We start from the raw sequence: 26,892 nt of genomic DNA, 5'->3' as shown, positions 1-26,892 counted from the left end.
GGGAAGATTTCAGCATGTTTTGCTTGGTACTTTTGCTTAACTTGATAATATTTACATGAAATAAGACAGCTGCAGAAAAGATTTTTTGGTGTATTCAAATCCAGATATGGCATAATCCTCATCGTACTGCCTAATTAATGAAAAATCATTTTATTTGTGACTATTATCTGAGGACATTGTAGATTAAAAAAAAAATTTTCCCCATATCTGGAAAGCAATCTGTAAAAATTAAATCTACTTAGATATAAAGTTCTGGTGGAGACTGAGTGATTATGAATTTAGACACTTGATCTAAAAATAATTAATACTGTCTTTTTGCTTAAGAATGTTTTAACACAGACTACAAACGATTCAAAAATAAAAAACAGTATTAGGAAATACCAACATATAAAATTTATGTAATTCAACAGTTAAAATTTATAAATTCACATAATATAGGTATTACAATCATAAGATAAAATATTTAAAAATAATTTGAAACTCAAAAGGTCCTTTACTTAATTCTTTTAATTGTATTATTTTAGAAGCAAACATTTTCCAACTTATCAATTTCCTTTAAGAGTCAGACTTCTGTTCACTAATGAAATATGAACAATAGTAAATTCATAAATAGTTGATAAAGTTCACACAATTAAGTTCAGTTGAGGAATGCTAATATAAGAAGCTAATATCAATATCAAAGATTCCTAGTAATATTAGTGGCAATAAAAATAGTACTTTGCAGGTTAGTAAGAAAAATTGTGAAAAGTGAAAGCCAGTCAAGTGGAATAAAAATAAAATATTTCACATGTGTATGCTAAACAAAACTTTTAAACTGTAAACCAGTTGTGACTAAACTAATCCTACTGACTTATTTACCTATCGATCTGAGATGTGATTCTGTTTAGAACTGTATAGCCACTTGGTGGGGCGTGCTCTGCATTATGTCTTATTTGTCAAAATGGTACCTAAGTCATTAAGAAAGTTTATGGAGGGAGCCATTTAAGGAATGTTCAACTATGATTTTTTGAACAGTAGTTTTAAAAGGTTAAATCATTTTTTTCTGGTGACCTGCAGCATGCTGGTTGGGCATCTCTGTAATATGTCACCCCTATGTGGAGGGTGAGGGAGTATTTGTGTGTATGTCCACAACTATTGAGTTAGCCAAAAAGTTCATTCAGTTTTTTCTGTAAGATGGCTCTAGCAGTGCTTAGTTGTTTTTAACTTCATTCAAAACAATTTTGTTAGATTTTATTGTGACAGCTGTCATATTAGCAAGAATTTAAAAAACTTCCCAAAATTACTGAAATTTTGTGCAGCCATTTTAATATTGAAGATGGAAGAAAATATACAACATTTTCAGCATACTTTATTATTTCAAGATAGGTAAAAACATAACTGAAATGCAAAAAAATATATTTCTGCAGTGTATGGAGAAGATACTATGAATGATCGAACCTGTCAAAAGTGGTCTGTGAAGTTCTTTGTAGTATTGACATTTTGGCCAAATAAGTCTTTGCTGTGGGGCTGTCTTATTCATTGGAAGATGTTTAGCAGCACCCCTGCCCTCTTCCCAATAGAAGCCAATAGTGGGAGATAGCCAACATTCTCAAAATATCCGAGTCAATAAAATTATTGGTGAAAATGAAAAATGTGTCTTTTATTTTACAGAAAAAATGTAACAGACTTTTTGACCAACCTAATACATACAAGCATCATATGCATTCAATGGCATATTCCTTAAATTAGTCATATAATTTTTGATAGCCATTGTTGTTGGCTAAAGCCTACTATTTTAAAAAGCAAGATTAGATCCCAAAAAATAGCCGAGCCCTGACCGAAGGGGTCACAGAGCTGCTCCAAACAGGAGTCAGACACAGACATTAGACTCCTGGAAGGCTCAAACAAACAACCCAAGGCCCTATAGGGTCAACAACTGACATCATCAGAGGCACGCCCAGAAAGAAAAGTAAAGGACAAAATTACTTAACAGACTATCACAAAAATGGGAAGAAAAAGAAGTTCCCCCCAAATGAGTGGAAAAGGGGACTCCCCACAGAGAGAGCTCAATGAAATAGAGGCAAGGGAACTATCAGATACTGAATTCAAAACAATGGTTCTAAGGAAGCTCCATGAGCTCAGCCAGCTCAAAGAGAACTATGAGAAACTGCAGAGAAACTATCAGGATCTTACAGCAAACTATATCAGCCTAGAAAAGGACATAGAAACTATCAAGAAGACACAAGAGGATATGAAGAATACCATTTCTGAATTGAAGAACACAGTAGAAGGAATCCAAAGCAGGCTGGATGAAGCTGAGGATTGAATCAATGAGATGGAGGACAAGGTAGAAAGAAGCTCCCAGAAAGAACAAGAAATGGAAAAACGGCTCAAAAAGAATGAAGAGGCATTTAGGGAAATGCAGGACAACCTTAAACGCAATCATATCCGTATAATAGGGATCCCAGAACGAGAAGAAGAGGAGCAAGGGATAGAGAACCTCCTCGAAAAAGTAATGATGGAAAATTTCCCTAATTTGAGGAGAGAAAGGCTCTCATGGATCCAGGAGGCACAGAGGACCCCACTCAAGAGGGAATCAAAGAGGTCCACTCCAAGACACATCATCATTAAAATGGCAAATGTCAAAGACAAAGAGAGAATCCTCCAGGCAGCAAGGGAGAAGGAGAAAGTAACATACAAGGGGGCTCCGAAACGCCTAGGAGCTGACTTCTCAACAGAAACACTACAAGCCAGAAGGGAATGGCAACAAATATTCCAAGCCATGAAAAGCAAGGGCCTACAGCCAAGGCTGCTCTACCCAGCTAGGCTCTCCATTAAAATAGAAGGGGAAATACGGAGTTTCCCAGACAAGAGAAGACTAAAAGACTACATCTCTACCAAACCAGCACTCCAAGATATGCTAAGGGGACTGGTTTAAGCAGATGAAGGAAAAGAGTGAGACAGAGAGGAACACAGGGACAAAGAGAAAAGATGAGTAAGTTTCTATCAATAATATCTCTCAATGTGAATGGACTAAATGCCCCCATCAAAAGACACAGGGTAGCTGAATGGATAAGAAAACATGACCCACACATATGCTGCCTACAAGAGACCCACCTCAGAGCAAGAGACCTACACAGATTCAATGTAAAGGGATGGAAAAAAATATTCCAAGCAAATGGACATCAAAAGAAGGCCGGGGTTGCCATATTTGTTTCAGACACAGTAGATTTCAAAACAAAGGCCATAAAGAGAGACCCAGAGGGGCACTTTATCATACTTAAAGGAAGAATCTATCAAGAAGACATCAACATTGTAAACTTATATGCTCCCAATATAGGAGCCCCCAAGTTTATAAGGAAATTGTTGGATGACTTCAAAAAAGATATAGACAGCAACACACTGATAGTAGGGGATTTCAACACCCCACTGTCAAAAATGGACAGATCTTCCAAGCAAAACATTAATAAACATATCGTGGCGCTGAATGACACACTGAATCAAAGAGACTTAACTGACATATATGGAACCTTACATCCCAAAGAAGAAAAATACACATTCTTTTCAAATGCTCATGGCAGTTTTTCAAAGATAGACCACGTGGTAGGACACAAAGCAAACCTCAGCAAATTCAGGAAAATTGAAATAATACCAAACTTTTTCTCGGATCACAAGGCCTTGAAACTGGAAATCAACCTCAAAGAGAAACTTCAAAAACTTGCAAACTCATGGAGACTGAACAGTGGACTATTAAACAATGAATGGGTCAATAATGAGATAAGAGAAGATATCAAAAAATTTCTGGAAACAAATGAAAATGAACAGACAACAGTCCAAAACCTATGGGACACGGCAAAGTCAGTCCTGAGAGGGAAGTTCATAGCAATACAGGCTTACCTAAAAAAGATAGAAACATTTCAAAGAAAAGACATAACACTACAACTTCAAGAACTGGAGAAACAACAACAAATAAACCCCAGAGCAAATAGAAGGAAGGAAATAGTCAAGATGAGAGAAGAACTGAATGACATAGAGACAAAAAGAACAATTCAGAGGATCAACCAATCCAGAAGCTGGTTCTTTGAAAAGATGAATAAAATTGACAGCCTTTAAGCAGACTCAAGAAAAAAAGGGAGAGGACCCAAATTAATAATATCAGAAATGAAAGAGGAGAAATAACAACTGATACCACAGAAATACAAAGGATCGTCAGAAACTATTATGAACAATTATATGCAAAGAAATTTGAAAATCTAGATGAAATGGACAAATTTTTAGAAAAGTGTAATCTTCCAACACTGAAGGAGAAAGAAACAGAAAGCTTGAAGAGACCGATAACAGCTGGGGAAATTGAAGCAGTCATCAAGAAACTCCCAGCACACAAAAGCCCAGGGCCAGACGGTTTCCCAGGAGAATTTTACAAAACATTTAAGGAAGAGCTAACCCCTGTGCTTCTCAGACTATTCCAAAAACTCCAAGAGGAGGAAAGACTCCCAGACTCTTTCTATGAGGCCAGCATCACCCTGATCCCAAAAGCGGACAAAGACCCTACAAAGAAAGAAAACTACAGGCCAAATTCGCTGATGAACATAGATGCTAAAATCCTCAACAAAATATTGGCAAACCACATCCAGCAATACATTGAAAAGATTATCCACCACGATCAAGTGGGATTCATCCCAGGGATGCAGGGATGGTTCAATATACGCAAATCAGTAAACGTGATACATCACATAAATAAAAGACAAGACAAAAACCACATGATCATCTCGATAGATGCAGAAAAAGCATTTGATAAGGTATAGCACCCATTTATGATCAAAACACTCAGCAAAATGGGAATAAATGGGGCATTCCTCAACATAATAAAGATTTTATATATATATATATATATATATATATATATATATATGAAAAACCTACAGCCAATATCATACTCAACGGGCAAAAACTGAAAGCTTTCCCACTAAGATCGGGAACATGCCAAGGATGTCCGCTCTCACCGCTTCTTTTCAACATCATATTGGAAGTCCTAGCCACAGCGGTCAGACAAGAGAAAGAGATAAAAGGCATCCAAATAGGAAAGGAGGAAGTAAAGCTATCATCGTTTGCAGATGGCATGATAGTGTACATAGAGAACCCTGTAGACTCTACCAAAAAACTCCTCAACCTTGTAAGTGAATTTGGCAAAACAGCAAGATACAAAGTCAACATTCAGAAATCAAAGGCATTTTTGTACACCAGCAATGCAATAGAAGAAGAAGAAATCAGAGAAAAAATACCATTCAATATAGCAAGAAGAAAAATAAAGTACCTAGGCATCAATTTAACCAAAGAGGTAAAAGACCTGTATGCAGAAAACTATACAGCATTGAAGAAAGAAATTAAGGAAGACAGAAATAAATGGAAGCATATACCATGCTCATGGATTGGAAGAATTAATATCATCAAAATGTCCATACTACCCAAAGCAATTTATAGATTCAACGCAATCCCTATTAAGATACCAGTGACGTATTTCACAGAAATAGAACAGACATTTCAAAAATTTATATGGAACCATAAACGACCCCGAATAGCCTCAGCAATTTTGAGAAAGAAACACAATACCGGACATCAAACTCTACTACAAAGCCACTATACTCAAAACAATCTGGTACTGGCACAAGAACAGACCCATAGACCAGTGGAACAGAATAGAAAGCCCAGAAATAAGCCCAGGTCTCTATGGGCATCTAATATTTGACAAAGGGGGCAGAAGCATAAAATGGAGCCATAATAGCCTCTTCAACAAATGGTGTTGGGAGAGCTGGATGGCTACATGCAAAAAATTGAAATTGGATCATCAGCTGACACCATACACAAAAATAAGCTCAAGATGGATCAAAGACTTAAATATAAGTCGCAACACCATCAAAGTCCTAGAGGAGAACATTGGCAGGAAACTCTCAGATATCCCACGTAGCAATTTTTTCACTGATATGTCTCCTAAAGCAAGGGACATAAAGGAAAGAATAAACAAGTGGGACCTCATCAAAATAAGAAGCTTCTGCATGGCTAAAGAAAACATCAGCAAAATGAAAAGGGAGCCAACCCTATGGGAAAATATATTCGCTAATGATACATCAGATAGAGGTTTGATCTCCAAGATATATAAAGAACTCACTCGACTCCACTCCAAGAAGACAAACGATCCAATCAGAAAATGGGCAAAGGACCTGGGCAGACGCTTTTCCAAGGAGGAGATACAGAGGGCCCAGAGACATTTGAGGGGATGCTCAGCATCACTAGCCATCAGAGAAATGCAGCTCAAAACCACCATGAGGTACCACCTCACACCGGTCAGAATGGCCATCATAAACAGATCAACAAACATCAGGTGCTGGCGAGGCTGTGGAGAAAAGGGAACCCAAGTACACTGCTGGTGGGAATGCAGACTGGTGCAGCCACTGCGGAAAGCAGTGTGGAATTGCCTCAAAAAGCTGAAAATGGAACTGCCTTTTGATCCAGGGATTCCCCTGCTGGGAGTATACCCTAAGAACACCAAAACGCCAATACAAAAGAACCTATGCACCCCAATGTTCATAGCAGCACAATTTACAATACTGAAGTGTTGGAAGAAACCTAAATGCCCATCAGTAGATCATTGGATCAAAAAGTAATGGTACATATACACAATGGAATACTATGCAGCAGAAAGAAAAAAAGAACTACTATACTTCGCGACGGCATGGATGGAACTGGAGAACATTATGCTAAGCGAAATAAGCCAGGGGGTGAAAGACAAATACCATATGATCTCACCTATAAGCGGAACCTAACCAACAATGCAAAGATGCAAGGAAAATAAGACCAGCAACACTGAAAGGAAAAGAAATCAACAGAGACAAGAGGGAGGGAGTCGGGGACAGGGAAAGGGAAGGGAAGGGGAAAGTCAAGGAACATATAGCAAGGACTCATGGACAAAACCAAAGGGGAAGAGGTGAGGGAGGGAGGGAGGGAGGGAGGGAGGGAGTGAGGGGGCAAGGGAAAGTGGTGGTGAGGAGGCAGAGAGGAATGTATTTGAAAAAATAAAATAAAATAAAAAAAAAACAAAACTGGAGGTTTCACACAAAAAAAACAAGATTATAGAAAGACAAAAAATGCTTTCTGCAGTCATAACTGTATTTCAACATTGCAGTTACAGTGACCCTCTCTATTTCTTTCAAAGTATCCTAGTTTATTTTGCCAAGTATTGGAAGATGAAGATTTATTTTTCCTAAAATATTTCTAAACTCTTAGTTGAGGATGGGCTTATTTCATTTTTGTCTCCTTTGCTGTCTCATTAGTTGGTGTGTAGTAGGTTTTTAATAAATACTCGTTGAACTGAGTTACTGAATATTAGAGGCAACATTGAACAGTAACATAGCCTTCCTAAATAAAATTTGAGGCAGTTAATGATTCAGGGGTATCCAACGTGTCTGAGTCTCTGGGCCACACTGGAAGAAAAAGAGTTGTGTTGGGCCACTCATTAAATACACAAACACTAACAAAAACTGATGAGCAAAAAAAAAAAAAGGTTTTAATTAAATTAAGATTTTGTGTTGGGCCGCATTCATAGCCATCCTGGGCTTCATGTGGCCCAAGGACCACGGATTGGACACACTGAAAGTTTAAAGATTCCTGTTTGCATGCATTTAGAGGACTGTAGGGTCATGTAGTGATAGAGAAATGATGTGTAAAGCTTTAGTCTTAAACAGTGAATAATGTGAAAATGAATTTGTGCTTCATATGTGTGGAACTAAAATGCATCTTTTTCCTAGAAAATTATCTTTGACATACTTATACCCTATCAGATTTTATTTCAAAAGCATGCTTATAAGATGTATTATTAAGAAACTGATTTTATAGGTACCAGTTGATTTCAGTGACAAGTTACTGTGTTACTTGAGGACTGCTCAATGACTTGATCTGCCAGAACATCAGTTGGGCACCTCCCTGAGTATCTCCCTTTGGAGAGAAGCAGTTCCATTCTCAACGTCCGTGTGATGCTTTCATTCGTCTTCCCTCTTCTTCCCTTCCCCTAGCCTTCTGCCTGCCCTCCCTTCTCTTCTTTCTCCCCCTCTTTTTCTTCTGCCACACTAAATTCCTAGTTATTGGGGAAATTTTTTATTTGGTGTGGTTCTTTAGGAGCAGGTTGACAGTTTAGTGACCTAATGTTAGGCTGCTAAGCATTTTAAAGGACTGATGGGCTTATGTATTACCCTGCTGCAAAAATTTTTGCAAGGAAATGGACCTGGAAATAATGCTATGCCCCCAAGAGTTTGTCACTGTTAGAATGCCAGACTTTTAGGTAGGAAAAGGTACAATGTGTAACTGATGTTTAGGAGGATATAGTGAAGCACAAAACTATCACATGGGAGCCTTTGAATTGTGTAAAATTTACCTAATGATTTTTCAATTTAGCTACTTCATGTAATTCTTTGTACTATACTGGTGATTTTGGTGCTTAATTATTTTTGTGATCGTTAACATATTACTTTAATTTCTGTATTGATGTTGTAATTATTTATCCACCTCACCTTATAGACAGATTTCACAGTGATACACAGGTACATTTCAGGAATTTGTAATTCTCAGAATTTCAGAAAGCTCTTCCAGAAAGCACAGACTGTGCTATTCTTTGCTACAAGAATAATTTTGGGTGTTTCTGTAATTTAGCAATTTAAATAGATATTTTATAGGCCAAGTTGGGTTTGTTTTTAGAATTTTTGTGAAAGAAATGATCTAAAAAAAAACTAACACTAGAATAATGTATTCCAGTATGAAAAGTTTTCAGATTTGTTGTTTGTTTCATATATTCACACACTAGATTATCTTTCAGTTTTTAGTAACTTGATTCCCTTTTGAGTGTCTCTGGCTGTTTGTTTTGTGAATTTAAGTTTTCTGCTATAAAATGCAGCTGATAATCCTTCTAAATATTAAGGAAGTGTAAATAAGGACTCTCCAAGTTGGCTTGGCTCTGTCTCTCAGTAGATGGACAACAGAGGAAAGCCTGTTAAGTAGAGGCAGAGACTCCTTTCAGCAATACCAAAATGCAGAGTTTTAGGTCCAAAGTACATATGCCTGAATTACACAGCATTTTACTGCTTAGCAGCCTTTATTTTTATATACATTTAGTATAGTATAGGTTTTCTCATTAGACCAGTGTATTATGTGATGGGGTGGGGGACATCTGGTCACCAATAAGTGGCACTGTGCAATCAGTGACTCTCCATTTTTGTGCTTTATGCTGAATTTGATGTTTATTTTTTCCTGTTTGTGTGGCCAGAGCCTTTCTATGTTTATTCAAATTGTTTTAATTTCTTAGGATATAACCAGTAAAATGTTTTTTTTTTAATAAAGCTTTTCTTGTATTTAGGTTTGGTATAAAGTTACCACCTTTTATAAGATTCAGTCAGGTTAAGGCTAAGTTGTATGTGAGGGCTAATTGTCCTGAACATGGGAGAAGGTGAATGTGCTTTTCATTTCTACCACACCATATTCAGTCTTTTCCTCAGTGGACTAGACAGATGAGCCTCAGGGGTTCCTTATTTTAATTCCTGTACCTTGGAAATGATGTCCTTCATCATTAATTCTCATGAGAAATTTGTTTTGTATGTAAGCATTTTAAGTTGTTTTCCAGGCAGATAAGACATAAGACTTAAGTGTTTATATCTTAAAATATGATTCATAATTATGCTAACCAGGAGATAAATCTGGTCATAGTTCTTTGTCATGAGTAGAAGCCCAATTTTAAACCATCAAACTAAAAAGTTTTTGCACAGCAATGGCAAACATCAACTAAATAAAAAGACATCCCACAGAATGGAAGAACATGTTCACTGATATATCTGATAAGGGGTTAATATACAAAATTCATAAAGAACTTACAAAACTTAACACTAAAAAAACCCCAAACAACCCAATTGGAAAGAGGGCAGAGAAAACTGAATTGACCCTTCTCCAAACAGGACATATACATGGCCAATAGATATAAAAAAAGATGCTCTACGTCACTAATCATTAGAGAAGTGCAAATTAAAACCACAATGAAATATCACCTCACAGCTGTCAGAATAGCTGTCATCAATAAATCAGCAAACAACAAGTACTGGCGAGGATGTGGAGAAAGGAGAACCCTTGTGCACTGTTGGTGGGAATGCAGACCAGTTCAGTCACTTTGGAAAGCAGTATGAAGCTTCCTCAAACATTTAAAAATGGACCTACCTTTTCACCCAGCAATCCCACTTCTGCGAATATATCCAAAGGAACCCAAAACACTAATTTGAAAGAACAGAAGCACCCTTACATTCAGTATTTACAATCGCCAAGATATGGAAGCAGCCCAAGTGTCCATCAATAAGTGAGTGGATTAAACAACTAGGGAACATTTACACAGTGTAATACTAGTTGGCCATAAAAAATTTTTTTTTTTTTTACCCTTTGTGACAACATGGATTGACCTGTAGAACATTATGCTAAGTGAAACAAGCCAGTCAAAGAAAGAGAAATACCATACGATTTCACTTATATGTGGAATCTAATGAATAAACTGAACTACGAAGCAATTAAGAGACAGACTTATAGAGAACCAGATGACAGCTAATGGGGGGTGGTTGGGGGTGGAGGGATTGAGTATAAAGGAAAAAGGACTCAGAGAGAGAGACAACAGTGTGATGATTGTGTAAGGGGGGGGTATAAGGGGACCAAATAGTAATGGAAAAGAAATACAATAAAAATGCAAATATAAACAAACACAAACAAATAAAAATGGTTTTAGTCCTATCCTGTGTATCATGTATATCTTTACATTTTAGGTTGGTAAAAATCCAGATTTTGGAGAGACAGCTAAGTGTTATACTATGTAAATAAATCTTAATCCATTGACTGATGTCTCCCTACCTTTGGTTTAGTTGAGGAGACTTCTTAACTACTAAATACTCAGCAAATCCTTAACCTAGCTGAATATCAAACTCTCGGGAATTTTAAAACTGAGTAGTTTTCTAGATCACTCTTCACAATTCTGCAATAGTGGTTAGGATAGGTTTTCAGTATTGGCATGTTTAAAAAGCTTTTTGAAGACTGTGGTTTGGCAGGTTCAGAAAACTCGCCATTTTTTAATTCTGTAAAAATGATCACACTTGCTTTTTAGTGGCATTTCATCTGTTTTGTTTTTGTCTTGCACAGCAGGTGAAGTCTGCTGTGGAAATTTCCTTTGAGCTTCCTATTCACACAGCACTGAAAAGCTTGAGTTGGAGGAGCCATGAGACATTATCAGATCCTAAGAAGCAATGATAACGAAACAGAAAAACACAAGAGACAGTCCAAAGAACAAAGGACAATAGTATCAAAGACTTAGAGGGTGGGTCAAAAAATGAAATATAGGATGCTCAGTTACATGTTAATTCTAGGTAAGTAATGGATTTTTTTTTAGTATAAGTATGTAGCAAATATTTCATGGGACATACTTATATTAAAATTTGAGATAATGGTAAACAATAGGTAATTTTTAGTATAAAATTTTATCTGAAATTCAAATCTAATGGGACAGCCTGTATTTAATTTGGCAGCTCTACCTGGAAGCCCACTGGTACATAATGGGGGATGGCATATGTTTAGACTCAGCAGTGTAGCACTCAACTAAACTAGCGCTGGGAGCAGAGTTTATTTTAAAATACCTTTTTGTTTGTTGTGGTTGGGGGGAAGGTTGTTGATTATTGGAAAGCGAACTTTTTAATTTCATGAAAGTTAACTGATAGAATAGACATCTGCTTGCTTTTCTCTCATTGGGAAAATTGTTATATATTCTTTTTTTGACCTCACTTGCTAAGCAAATGCACTAAACATTTGCTTTTACTTATCAGCAGTATTCTGTATATGGATTCAGAATTGCTTTTAGAATCCAAAAGTCCAAAACAAATATTTATGTTACTGTAGGCTTGGTGTTCAGTTTTTTTAATGTTAATCATGAAGAGGTCTTTTATCCATTCTTTTCCTTTCCAAATCCTTGAATTTGCTAACATAAATATGTTTGCCATGATGTCTTAGAGGTAGCATAGTATTTTTGCTGGCTAACTGTAAGGTTAAAGGAGGAAATAAATATGAAATAATTTTCATTGTTGAGGGAGTGATATGAGCCTTGCATAGTTTTGTCTCTAAGTACTTGAAAATATATTCAATAATCATTGTGGTATAATTTATGTGAAGTAAATTATCTTAAAAAGATTGTAGCCAAAGTTTCTGTTGTATGTACAGACTAGAATTTTGTTATTTGTTAGGTGAATATTGTTAGACATTAGAAGACATTAATCTTGATCTTTTCTATACAGTTTTCCAGTTCAGGCCTTGGTACTGGGACTGTCAGGACAGAACCGCAGTGCTGCAGTAGCTGCCTGCATCACTGCCATTCTCTAGCTTCCTTAACAGACCCCTGGTTTTATTTGGATACCAGGGCCCAGTTTTATGCAGGAGTAGGTGCATTCCTTGACACCCATGGGTGGGTTGATTGGTCAGTCATGATATTTCCTTTCCCTTTCCTCAGTGATTTTTTGAGGAATGGACATGTGACTCACCTCTGGCCAGTGACATGTGGAGGAAAATCTGCTGGAGGTTGTATCATTTCTGGAAAAGTTTTCTCCTCACTCAATCCTTTTTTGTTTTTTTTCCAGAACAAAAGCATTTTCATCTTCAGTCCTTGGTTATTGTTCTGTGAGGATACTTTGTGTAGCGTTAATGTGGGCCTCTTTGGCGGCAGTAAACCTGAGGACAGCCAGCACCTGGATATAGAAAGATGGGAAAGGCCTGGGTCCTGGATGACTTCCTGGAGCCACTCAATTAATGCTTTGCAACCCTCTTACCTGTGGAGCTCTTCGAACATGTGATGATAATCCCCTTTACTGTTTTACAGCGCATTTTGAGTTGGAGTTTCTGAAATTTTCAGTGAAATTCACCCTCACAAACTTAAAGGAGTGAGGTAGACTTTAATGCTTATTTTATTAAATTCTGCCACTTCAGAATGATGGGTCAGCAATGATGAGGAGCCTAATGTCCGTTACCTTCCTCTTCTCCATACTTTATACATAGCCGTTTCTTATCCATGCAATATCTACTTTAGAAAGGAGTAGAAATGTCAAACATTTCTGGGGAAAGCAAAGTTATATTATATTTTCTCCTTTCAAAGACAACTGTCCCAAACCACTACCTACCTGCAGGAAAAGGCTACTGCTGTGTGGCTTGGAGCTAGTCAACAAGTTTAAGCTCTTAGATCAGCACACAGTTGTCTGCTGCTGAGTCTGTCTGAATTCTTCTTGGTAATGAACATGAAATCACTGTTTCTTGCAAATGTGGCTTCACCATACGGAACTTTGCCATGAAATACCAGATGGTGCTGAGGCACAAAGTTCTTCTTGCTTGAGAACAATATGATCTGCAAACAGAACTACTTATACTGCAGCTCTACCAAAAAAAAAAAAAAAAAAAAAAGTCCTTTGCTGTTGCTGTTTCTTCAGGCCTCACTGAGCCTGGCCATGGACTTGTTATTTGGACAACACAAAAGCTATCTTGGAATTCTTTCAGACTGCCTATTCTCTACTCCTCACTCAGTTATATGACTGATTTTGTTAGTGGTTGTGACACAAATATATCCCAGAAAAGCATTAATAAATGGTGATACTGTCTTTCACTCTGGATTTTCTTCCACTGTAGATGAATTCGTATCAACAGACATTGGACTTGGTGAGGAAGAGGGGGAATACACAAATGACTGGAATCCCTCTTTAAGGAATCTGCGCCCTATGTTAAGTAAATGACAGATGTATGTGTGAGGTGCAGAAGTAACACAGAGAGAATGGGATGGCTTTATGTGGAGGAGGGGGACAGAAGGAAGTTTAATAGGAGGTTTCAGCTGAGGTATGTTCTAAAGGATGAAAGGATATTCCAGGCGGAGATAACCATCTGTGTGTGCCTGTGCGCCTTGCAAATGATGTGACCAAGCATGACGGGGGTGTTTTGGAGGAAATGGGAAGGAGGGGAGGTTTTACTCACTTTTTCAGGCTGATACTACCATGTGGTTGGCTTTGCTAGACTCTGGTGGTCCTGCGTCTTGACCTGGATATGGAGAATGTGACTTGGGGGCTTCAAGAAGAAACCCCAGAGGTAGCCAGTGGCTAAGAGCATGCCAGTCAGATGTACCTGGCTTTGCCCCCAAATTAGGTGAACTAGACCATTTTCTTAAGTTTTTTGGGCCTTAGATTTCTCCTACTTGGAACAAGAAATGCACCTCATAGGGAGAGTAATATCTTCTTTGTAAGAGGTTAGAAATGTGTTTACAGTGTAGTTAAGTGGTCAATTAGTATTAGCTGTTATTACTAGGGTGGTCAAGGGGAAGTCATATTGTTTCAAAGGGCAGATTCCTCATAATCTATGTTGATCTAGTCCAGTAGAGTTATCTGTAGAAAAGCATTGACTAGAAAGTTTGTTGGATGGCTTGTGAGAAACTCTTCTGACTGCAGGACCATAATGTTGGCAGAGCATGTGCTGGATGGCTTCCAATTCCAGATCTTTTTCTCTGTAGTAAATCAAGTCTATTTGCTTGAAAGAGTTGATTGATTTTTGTCAAGCCTTGTGGGGGAGGGAATGACCTTTGGCTGTACTAAGCAATTCTTAGAATGGCTCCTAAGATTTTTGTTTCTTTTTGAACCCTCTACCATGGTCATCTCTGAATTACTTTATGACAACAGGTTGCTAAGTCTGGTATTATTTATGATTAGTGTATTAGTCAGGGTTCCCTAGAGAAACAGGACCCAGTAGGATACATATATAAATATAAAAGAAGATTTGTTATAGGACTTGGCTCATGCCGTTATGGAGGCCAGAAAGTTCCACATTTTGCCTTCTGCAAGCTGTAGAATCAGGACAGCTGGTGGTATGATTTAGTCTGAGTCTGAGGGCCCAACAGCCATAATTGATGTCCAAACACAGGAGAAGGCACACCTCCCAGCTCAAAGAGGGCAGGGGCAGGGGGAGGAATGAGAATCTATCCTCCCTTAGCCTTTTTTGTTCTGTTCAGGCCCCCAGTGGGTTGGACAATATGCCATTACATTGATAAAGGTGGATCTCTTTACTCAGACTACTGAATTAAATGCTAATTTCTTCCAAAAACACCTTCATAGATACACCCAAAAATAATGTTTTACTAAGCTATCTGGACATTCCTTACGGCAATCAATTTGTCATACAAAATTAAACATTACAGCTGGTTTGCATTTACCTTTTTTAAAAAATTAATCTTCAACTGAGGATATGTTCATTGATTTTTAGAGAGAGAAAACATTGATCGGTTCCTCGCATGCATGCCCCAATTGGGGGACTGAGAATCCAACCTGCAACCCAGGGAGTACCCTGATGGGGAATTGAACCTGCAACCTTTTGATGCACAGGACAGTGTTCAAACTGAGCCACTGTTCTAGGGCAGTTTGCATTTGCTTTTGATGAGCTTATATTATTCATGGAGACCAAAAGGTTATTATCATAGGTCCAATTCATTTTCAGAGTGGTGCGTGAAACAGATGCTGTTAATACATAAGAGGGTCCTCAAGAAAATTTTTGGAGTATAATGACCAACAAAGCATGCCAATTTTTTCTCTTTCCTGCCTATTGCCATGTTCAGGAACATGAAAGAGACCCATCAAATAACTACTCAACACTTAATTGCCTTTTGCAAGACTAAGCTGAGTGCAAACAGAACCAAAAAAGAAAATGCCAGTGGGTTAAGGAGTTATGTAGTGATAGGGTAAAAAACTTGAGCCGTGGGTTCAAGAGACTAGGTTAGGATCCTGGTTCTGTAGCTTAACCTTTCCCTTCTGTTCCATAACATGGGATTAATGACATCTACTTCACTGTCTGACAGTGAAAAACACTAGGCAATACTTAGGTATTGCATTTTGGCATTCATTCAATATGAGATGTTTCATATGCTTCTTTTTGTTGTACAGCGTATTTGTATTCTGGTATATGCTTTAGACTTAGAGCATAGGTCAACTCAGACCAGCCACATTTCAAATGCTCAGTAGCTATGTTGGTTAATGCCTACTGAGTTGGACAGCTCAGCTCTGGACAGTCTCTTGTTCATTGTTTATCTGTATCCATCTTAAAATTCATTTTTGTAACTAGCTTCTGCAATTGCTGAAATGAAATCACTATTTCTAAAATAATAGTTCACAGTTATAAAGCATTTAACATGTGCTAAACACTTTTTTCTATTATGTCATTTACCACAATTGCCTTATTAAATGAGTCATTACTACCCTCATTGGTTAGATAAGGAACTTGAGACACTGAGGCTAAGTGACCTGCCTGAAGACCCTACAAATTGTGGGGGATCCTGGGTACAAACAGAAATAGCCTCATGCCAGGCTGTGCTCTTCAATACTTACTCCGCTGCCCCAGTAGTCATGTGTGACCTTACTAACTAATGAGATAGGCTGTCTTCCTATCCATTGTGGTCATTTTAAGTAACCTTGAATTTTTATAATTGCATGATAAACTTTTTTGGGGGTCAGGTGAGCATGAGAGTACATTTGGCCATCCTAGTAAGGGATAGTTTTATAGCAACCACCTGACTTTTCTTTGTTCCTTTGCCCATTCTTAAAAAAAAGTGTGTATGTGCATCACATTCTATATGGTAGGCATTATTTTAGCACGAGATTGGAGCTGTGAGCTAAAATCAAGTTCTTGTCCTAAAACAGATTTTAGTCTGATGGGGGTTTAAATAATAAGCAAATAAATACATTGAAACTAAATATGACTTATCAGACGGGTGAACACCTCTTACTGAAAATAAATATGTGCGGCTATGAGGGAAACAGAAAATGCTCTGTTGATTGGGAAGAATATAGACTTGAGATCAGGATACTGATTCAAATTCTGCCCCTACATTTTAGGTCTCAGTAGAAGTTAGGCAAGATGTTTAACTACTTTGAGCTTATTTTTCTCATTTGTGAAATAAGGATAAAACCTTTATAGGAGACTAGGAGAGTTTAATGACACATTGTAGAACTTGCTCAGCACAGGGCAGCAGGGACATTAATAGAATTCATGGATTTAACATTCCTAGTGTCGGTATTACCAGCAGCACTCCCCCTGCCCCCCCCAAAGACAGTCCTGTAATGGCATCTAATTTTGTCAAGGCTCGCATTGCACTAGCAGGTCAGTGAGAATGTGGAAAGAAGAAATTCGCTTAAGCTGAGTGAGCATAGCCTGGGGCCCATTTGTCCACAGTACAGTGGAATTTTACTGTTTTGTACTCATCACTTAACTTTTTGTACTCATCATCACAGAAAGACTACTTTATTTTAGATTTAATTACAGTAAACCTTACCAGTACTATGGCATTTTCCCCTCGTTTGGTATTTCACTGGGATTTCTGTCTAGGATTTGGTTCAGTTATATGACACAACCCCAAATAAGGGTAGTCCATACATGGCAGGTTTATTTCTCTCCCATGTGAATGGAGTTGAAAGGTAGCAGCCCAGGGCTTCAGTGGCTGCCCAACCTGGGGAGAAGCCTCAGGCTCTGTTTATCTTGTTCCACCATCTTTGTGGACCATGTTGATGGTTCCAACTAGCGCATCAGATCCCAGCCAGCAGAAAAAGAGGAGAGAAGCAAAAACTGTCTTTTTCATGTACCTTTTATGGTTTTCTGGATGTTGTGCATACTTTTGCTTATATTTCACTGTCCTTAACTTAGTCCTTTGGCCATGCCCATAGTAAGGTGAAGCTAGTGTTTGTAGTCTCAGATGAGCATATTTACTGTTCCAATTTCTGGGCTTATAGAAGAGGACAAACAAAGTTATTTGGATAGAAAACTATTAATAGCAATGCAACCCAAGGGATTTTGTAATGTATAATAATGTGGTCAGGGCCCCTCTGTTCTGATAGACAGTCTGGGGAGGTCCATTTTTGCAGAAACATAGAAGGCACTGATTATTTGGTTCCAGTGGTTTTATGTAGATCTTTTGACAAAGTGTTGATGGGAAGAGAGAAAGAAAATTGGACCTCTCTTTTAGTCTTTCCCCGTTACTATTTTTTACTACATTTCATCAACAGGCACTAAAACTATGCCTTTGTGTGTTTCAGAGACTGTTCATTCCTGGAGTAATTCTGTTTACCTCCTTGAGGGGAAAAAAGTAATGTGTTTTTACCTCTCTTTAAGATATATGAACACACCACCACGTCACCCTCGAATTCCAGAGATACAGTGCCCACTAGTCACGTGTCACTTTGCTGAGGAATCTGTGATGGCTTTTACTCACTAGGTGTCATGCAGCACCCACCATGAGTGTCGAGGCGCGTGATGGGGACCACAGGTCAGGGCAGGCTCTGCTCAGCAGTGGTAGCTGGGTCCTGAGCAGCACAATGGCTGGCCTCCTCCTGTCGTCAAGATTCCAGCATGAGTCTTAAATTGTGACTTAAAATGAAAAGGCTAGAATCTAATTTGGACATTAAAAAAGAAGAAGATAAGAAAAACCTAAGAAACATAAAACATCTCTCTGAACTCTGGAAGTTGTGTTTTTCCTGGGGCAATTGGTATTATGGATAAATTATCACTGCCAGCCAGGATTTATAAAATGTAGCTTTTACTGTTAGTATTTGAAGTGTTCTTTTTAGAATGGTTAGTCTCCTGGATGTATTTAGATATTTGCATTGATATTTATGTCCTAGTTAATCAGTATCTGCAATTTGGTTTCATATATTAAAAAAAGCTCTTAAAATTTCCATTAGATAATTTTTGCTGGTTAGATTTACCTTTATTTTTGAAAAATAGTTTAATCATTCATTGGTAAGTATACTAGTATGAAGACAATATATGGACAAAACTAAAATGTTGGTTGAGTAATAATAAAATCAAGTGCCCCAAAGAATAATAATTGATAGATGGTATCAAATTGGATGAATACATGTAGTGACAGGTTTCCTGTTTTCCTTAATCCTGAACTTGATGAAGGTCTTTATAGTGACCTGAATGGAGACTATGGATAACAAATTATTATGTTAGTGGATATAACAAAGTTAGGAGAGCTCTTTGGTCATTGAGTGAAGGAATTAGAATTCTAAAATAAAATTCTAATAAACTGGAACAATGGATCAAATGAATCTAGCAAAGAGAAACGTGTCTTAGTGAAGCCCATGTAAGAATGTTTTAGAAACTTTTTCTTGATTACAATAATGATATGAGTCAGTTGATGTGACTGCCAAGAAGAGTTCACTTGTTCTTAGTTTTAATTAATAGACATCGAGCACTTTCAGCGTGGGAAATGGTCCTCCCACTTTTCTCTGTTTCAGCCACACTATCCTCGCAGAATCATGATCAGTCTATCCAGTATATTTCAGGAAAGACATTGTTATATTAGGAGTTTTATTTGCATAGTGTTATACCTTTCAAATTACTTTCTTATATTTAGTTCTATTTAACTGTTTAATGCTTAATTTATGGACAGATTGAAGAGTACCCTTAGGATGTTTGGGGAACTGTCAAAATTTAATCTGGGAAAGAGAAGGCTAACAATCCAGTACCAGTCTTCAAGTTTCTAAATTGCTGTGTTGAAAAGGGAAAAGTCTTTTATCTTAGATAACATAAAACTAGGATTGTGTGGAAGTCATAGGGAAACAGGTTTTAATTCTTTATAGCTGTCCAAAATTAGAATTGGCTTCAGTGTGAAGTAACAAAGTAGGATGTGTGTATGTTTTTCTTTTAATAGGCTTAAATGGGGCTAAGAGACTTTGGCATGCATTGTGTGAAGATCAATGCATTAATTACAACGGTGTGTTGTCCATGGTGTGTTTCTAACATTGTCATTTAGTTTCATGTAAGGTGCTGGTTATTACCTTTCATCTGTGCCATGCTCTAGAACATTTGCCCTGATAGATCAGCACCTCTGATGGATACCCATTTTATTTAAAACAAAATTCACATTAAAGCCCTGCCCACCAAGAAAATATATCTTTCTTGGAAATCATCAATGTTAATGAAGGGATCCAAGTAAGTTAAAGTCTTCTACCTGAAAGGAAAATTGGAAAAGTCCATTGTGTTGTTGTCCACTCTCCTTGCAGGGTGATAAGATTTAAACTATGTGTGCTGTATCATGATTATTCTGAGTTTAAAGATGTGCAAAGTTACTATTATAGATTATTTTAAGTCTAAACTAAAATTTGCATAGAAAGCGTAGATAGATAACGTCCTGTAATTTAGGTTTTTCTTTTTCTTTTTCTTTTTTGAATTTATTTTTTCAAATACATTTGTCTCTGCCTACCCCCCAACCACTTTCCCTTGCCCCCTCCCTCCCTCCCTCAACTCTTCCCCTTTGGTTTTGTCCATGAGTCCTTGCTATATGTTCCTTGTCTTTCCCCTTCCCTTCCTTTTCCCCCGCCCCCCTCCCTCCTTCCCTCTTGTCTTTGTTGGTTTCTTTTCCTTTCAGTGTTGCTGGTCTTATTTTCCTTGCATCTTTGTATTGTTGGTTAGGTTCCACTTATAGGTGAGATCATATGGTATTTGTCTTTCGCGTCCTGTAATTTAAAACCGATAATAAATAAAGCGGTATAGGCTGAGAAATCTTTTTCACCCACATTTTCCATCTGTGGGTGAAACAGATGGAAGATATTAACTGATAGATGGTATCAAATTGGATGAATACATCCAACAGGAATACAGTTCTGACCACCATCCTGTCATAGCTTCTGTCTGCATTTGGAAGCAAATTCAAATACACGTTCTGATTTTGTCTGTTTTCTAGGGGTGACTTATATTGTATACTGTTCTATAATGAGCTTTCTTCCCCAAGAGAGTCTAAAGATCTTATCAGTACATAATAGGACTTTTTCATTCTTTTTATAGAGCTACTAGTATTACCATTGTTTGAATGTTGTGAATGTCATGTTATTTACTCAGTTCTCTACTTAAGAAAATTTAGGCTCTTGCCTTTTTTTTGGCTGCTATAGGGCTGAGGGGTTGGGGATGTGTAGCTGCAACTGTGCTAAGAGTTGAAATTGGCCCAAATTAATTGCAGTTCCATTCAAGCTTTCCTCTTTAAATTGCAAGCCTTTAGTAGACTCCAGAGGACCCAAATAGTTATATTGGACAGATACTGCCAATGCTCTTGCTGGAGATGTATTGCTGGTGTGTACTACTCCACTATCTTCCCAGAATCTTTCTCTTCTCATGTAGGTTTAATTTGCAGTTTTTGCTTATGAGTAAAGTTAGGATTTCATAGTTTGAGGTATTTTTCTGAATGCATCCATTTTGTCCCTTCTGTTGGATTATTGGTCACATTTTAATCAATATCTGGGATCTATAAGTTTGAAAATTAGCTCTTTAGGATATGAATTGTAAGTATATTTTTTATGTTTAGTCTTTTCCAATAATTTTACATGTGGTACTTTTTGCATGCTAAATTTATTTTTAATGTTTATGCAATTAAGTTTATGATGTGGATTTTGATTCATGATTAGAAAGGTCTTTCTCATACCAAGATTTAAAGGAGGTCTCCCATTTTTTTCACTTAGTAACTTTATAGTTTCATCTTTATATATGAAAAGTTTTTAATTTATTTGGACTGTAATTGTGTGTGTTTTGGTCCACTTTAATGTTTTTCTTCATTGCATCCCAGTTATTCTAAAACTATTGATTAATTAGACCATCTGTCACAATTGCTTTTAGTTGTTAATAAAGGTATTTCATAGTACATGACTGATTATATTTGTATCCATTTCTTGGATATATTCCATTGGTCTCTAATTGTTGATGTATAATGTAGCTTATTTTGATCATGCAAACAACACTTAAGGAATTCTACTTTCTGACAGCAATAACCATTGCTAGATTTAAATTTCATTTTCTTTTTTTTCCTATCCCTTTTTATGTGGAAATGTGGATATCTTTACTATACTAATAATCTATTATTGAGTGTTTGTATATCACTATAGCATTTGTTGTCATTTTATGTCTTGAATATAACTGCAGTAATTTTTATTCATGAAAAAGTTGAAGACTGATATTTATCCAGGTGCCTCTGGCACCTTTTGTGAATCGCACCAACATTGGCATTTCCAAGGAGATGGTTTGCTCAAATCCCCTTTCCTTGATTTGTACTGATGAATTTTCCATGCCATAATCACCAAAAAGTGACTCATTGATACAATGGCTAGTTACACACTGGTAAACTAGAAATTGCACATATTTAGAGGAATGTTTAAAGAACATGAAATCTGATGAAAGAAAATTGAATGAAGAAATCCACTAGTTTTTAAATAATGTTTGTTTTATCAAATGAGCAGGTTGGGACATATGATAGTTGATGTCCCTTTCAATTCATTGTTATTCCTACATGCATCTCCATTTCTGTTATTTTGCCTGGATACTAGGTTTGCAAGTTGAAGCTCTTCTTGGTGGGTCCAGGGCTTGGCAACTGAAGTGTTCTCAGTTGTCTCGCTATCAGCAATTGCTGTCCTATTTCCATCTGGTCCCTTTTGTGGACCGTGCTTAGAGAGCTAAAGTCATGGATTTAATTGCCTTGCTTGCACACACAAAAGATCCCTGCTTGTATTTTCATATTATAGAAATGGAGAATGTAATATAATGGTGATGTTTCTGCATTTCAGCTTGGTTTAACTTTCCCTAAAATGAAGGCTGTAACCTTAGAAAAGAAATGGAATGGTCTTCTCTCTTCACTGGTACAATAGAATACTTCTTTATCAATCTGTTACTACCAGCGACAGTGTCTTTACAAACTGTCTAAGCTTTTTGAATTGATTTAAACTTACATCGCATCAGCCTTTTCTTTTTTTTTTTTTTTTGAAGTGAACTCATACCAGCTTGTTTAGTTTTTCTAATCTTTTAATCATTTTATCCTCAGTATATTTCCAAATGCTTCACATCTCTATGCAGTATCCAGAACTGAATGGAGTTCTTTAATAGTCTGGTGAGGATCAAGGAAATGGAGAGATTACTCCTGTCCTGTTCCTCCTGTATGTCTCAGGACTTGTTTTATCTGCAAGACTGCATTGTCCTTTCTCCAGTTAAGCATTTAAGAACAATGCTTCTTCAAGACCTGATAGGCCCTCCCTCCAGTGATATTTATGCCCCTTCAGTCAGAGCTGGCTTCGTTGGCATGAGCCTGTGCAGTTGCTTAAGGCTCTGTGCTCAGAAGGGACCCAGGCTTGGTTTAATGCCCTGTTGTTGCAGACCTGAAGTTCTTTATAATCTAACAAAGGGCTCCTCATTCTCATTTTGTCCTGGGCCCTACAAATTAAGTAGCTGATTCTGGTTGTAGTTGAGGACTAGACATGGTTGGTAAGTCATAGTTCATGTCTAATCCACCCTCAGTAATAATTACAGTAGTGAGACCCAAGGCAAGGAAATTGGGTTGCCCTGATTCACAGCTCTTCCCCCACAGTACTTAAAGACGCACTCACTGCTCACCTGTTGCACCTCTGTTCTCTTTTGGATTTGTCTCCTCCTTATCATTCCTTTATGGATCTCAACGCAGTCATTGACCAACATATTGATTCATGGAATCCAAATTTTTGGCATCAACAGACGCCCTTTCTGGAGGATTCTTTCTCAGAATCCCTGTCCTTTGCGGTCTTCCTCCCCATTATCTCTTGTCCAGGGCTGATGGTAGTCCGATCACCTCCACGATTGCTTGTTCTCTGCCTTCTCTGTTCAGGACAGTTAGCCGTGTTGCACAAACTAATTTCTCATCCAAATTTTACATTTTCCTGCCTCTGCAAAGAGACCAGGATAGAAATCACAGGAATTCCATCTGCGGTAGAAATTTGGATTTCAGTGCAATGTCAGGATTCCAGAGTATATGGGAAAGTGAACTGAAAATGTTTTACAACTAAGCCATAACTATAAATAGTAGTTTTAGTTTTTATTTTTCTTTACAATAAAGTTAATTTTAAGTATCAAATCTAATACACATATAGCAAATACAACTTTTAGAATCATTACATTTCATGATTGGCAAAATTTTCTTTTTCTTACAGCTCAACAAGCAACAATTGCAGGTACTGAAAGAACGGTTCCAGGCCTTCCTCAATGGGGAGACCCAGATTGTAGCCGATGAAGCGTTTTGTAACGCTGTGCGGAGTTACTATGAGGTAGGTGGGAAGAGCTTTGTTCTTGGCATACTGATGCTTTATTAAAGATTTTTAAAGATGGATTTCCCATTTTAAGAATCTCCCTGGAATAATAAAAAAGGCTGTGAGTTTGCATCCTTCCTGAAAGCATATCAAGTCTGTTTTGCAATTTAAAAACTCCGATTCCACAGCCTGGTTTTGAGAGATAAACAGGATTGGAAATTATTCACATCTTGTGAGAGGAAGTAAATGGTTTAGAAAAATTTTTTGGCAGTGATGGATATAGCTGAATATAGCTATCTTTGGGTCCACATGTCTGAATTATCCTTTTTTAATTGGGATTTCAATAGTAAATTGCTATCTTAAACCATTTTGTTACCTCAGCTTTATAATAATTAAGACCAGTATCCAATTTCAAGAGGATAAATTGAATTCTCTTTCTTCCTGAAGGAACAATACTACCAATACCACCTTGCTATTCCTTCTGATTTTAGTGTGTGACTCAACAGGAATTCTCTACCGATTACCTATATGCACCAGTCTTCACACGTGGTCATTAGCTACTTCATTGAGTTGCCAGTCAATGTAAGGTTTAGAGAGTTCCCTTTTTCTCCTAAGCGTTTCAGAGCTATTCGGGAAATAGATTCCTTCCATTGCACAGATAGCCAGGGGTGTCCAATCTTTTGGTGTCTCTGGGCCATACCGGAAGAAGAGGAGTTGTCTTGGGCCACACATTAAATACATTGTGACATGTAATAACAACAGAAACAATCTCATAATGTTTTAAGTAAATGTACGACTTTGTGTTGGGCCACATTCATAGCCATCCTGGGCCACATGCGGCCCACAGGCCACGAGTTGGACACCCCTGTACCTTTCAGCTGAAGAAGCAAAAGATGCAAGCATGTATTAGACTAGTAAAAATAAACAATGCGGGGCCACAGTGTGTATGAACTTCCCTGTGACAGGGAATAATATCTCTAAGTGAAAAACAAAGTAATTGGATGTACAGATAATTGGTTGAATTTGTAATTCATTGATAATATGTATCAGAAGTTTTTTAATGCACCCTGAAGTAGGCTTACATTATCCTAAGCCTTGGTCTGTTGAATTTTTTGAATTGGATTGAAGCATGGGCATCTTGCTTAACATCAACATGTATGGCATGAATCTAGTTGCAATAGTGGGTGTTATCTAGGTGGATCTTGACTCAGAATATGTCAACAAATATAGGACCTCAAAATCCTAAGTATAGGACGTTATATTTCATCTTGCACGAGTCAAAGCCTGAATCTTTGAGTCAAAGGCTTGCAAGATGAAATCTTGTGCTGAATCTTAAAATATGAAATGTAAGGGCCTTTACTTATGTAATAAAACAAAAGTGAAAAATCTATGTGTCAATTGAAGGAAATGTGGCTCAGAAAAGTAATTTGTGTAGAAAGAAGTGATTTTGAAAATAGCTCATTTTTGGTTTTGGTAAATGTGCTGCGGTACTGCACATGTTAATATCAGGAAGATGTGGACTGGATGAGGGGGATGTGGGAGCTCTTAGTACTATATTTGTAACATGTGTGAATCTAAAAATAAGTGTATTCAAAAGAAATACTCATGATATGGCCACAGTTTAATAAAAGGCACACTTAAACTGTGTTAATGAAAATACTGTAACTCTAACGAAGGGGAGAGGAACCCTATTGTATTCTACATGAGGATTGTGTTCTCTTCTGGGCATGATATATAAGTAAGAAAGATGGGGACAATTTAGGATTATCAGGTTTAAAACATATTATTTGTAGTTTACTTGAAGGAACTGGAGATGTTTAGCCTGGGGAAGGTTTAGGCTTGTGTTGTATGTGGTCCCAAAGGTAAAATTCGGACTAAGATGGCAAGTAAAGTGGGGAAGATTTCAACCTAATACGATTGGAGTTTGGTGCACTGGCCATATGCAGAAAGGGCTGGTGAGTGCCGCATCACCGGTGCTCGGATTCTGGATGCACTTCAATCACTTGGGAGGCACACCCCCCCCCACCATACATGTCCCAGAGCTCTGCTGGACTTACTGAGTCAGAATTTCAGAATCTATACGAATTTTAAAAGCCCTCCAGATGATGCTCTTAAAACTTGTAGATTGCTAACCAGTGGGATTAGATTATTGCTTGTGAGGATTGTTGCAAAGAAAGATGTAAGCGTTGGGAGAGGTGGTTGGATGAGTTGACCAAATTTCTTTTCTTTTATTACTACTTCCAGCCAGTGTTTACTTGGTAGATTATATATCCAACTTGTCTTAGTGCAACCCTCAAAGTGCCATTAAAATTTTTGATTAGTAATAGGTTTATGAAGGCTACATTCCTGATTAATGTTTGGGAAGTTATTTCCAAGGTGGCACACAGTCAGTACTCAGTAAGCTCTTAAATGAGTATATTTTGGTGGAAAAAAGTTGTTTTTCAAATTTTTCCTCACAAAAGTTGCTTTTTTGGAAAAAGTTGATAAAAAGTTGCTATTCAGTTTTTTTCCTTTTTTTAATGATATTTTTGTATGGTTTGCTATGACAAACAATGGTGGTAGTCTCTGCTATTATTGCCTTAGGTAATATTTTTATAGCACCAAAAATACCTATTTTTTTCTCCCAGTATCTCTTTGTGAGAAAGGGTGTAAATATTACTACCCACGAATCACATAAATAGAAACCAAAACTCAGAGATGTGAAATAACTTGGCCTGTGTTATGTATTTGTTAAGCAGCTTAGTTAAATGTGAAT

At 37.4% G+C, this 26,892-nt stretch overlaps 1 protein-coding gene across 9 annotated transcripts in view; it reads left to right on the top strand.

The window, feature by feature from the left end:
• CADPS2 (calcium dependent secretion activator 2) overlaps positions 1 to 26,892 on the top strand; it is a 561,256-nt gene that overhangs the window by 128,023 nt on the left and 406,341 nt on the right. For all 9 annotated transcript variants that reach the window (XM_054564129.1, XM_054564128.1, XM_054564130.1 and 6 more), the window contains exon 2: positions 24,042 to 24,155. In XM_054564129.1, coding sequence (XP_054420104.1) covers positions 24,042 to 24,155 — 114 coding nt within the window. The remainder of the gene's footprint in view (positions 1 to 24,041; positions 24,156 to 26,892) is intronic.

This window comes from Pteronotus mesoamericanus, unplaced genomic scaffold (genome assembly GCF_021234165.1).
Source record: "Pteronotus mesoamericanus isolate MK-2021 breed Mesoamerican mustached bat unplaced genomic scaffold, CSHL_Meso_final scaffold_85, whole genome shotgun sequence".
Taxonomy (NCBI): Eukaryota; Metazoa; Chordata; class Mammalia; order Chiroptera; family Mormoopidae; genus Pteronotus; species Pteronotus mesoamericanus.
Note: the sequence above shows the minus strand (reverse complement) of the source record. Positions and strands in the feature narration are given on the sequence as shown.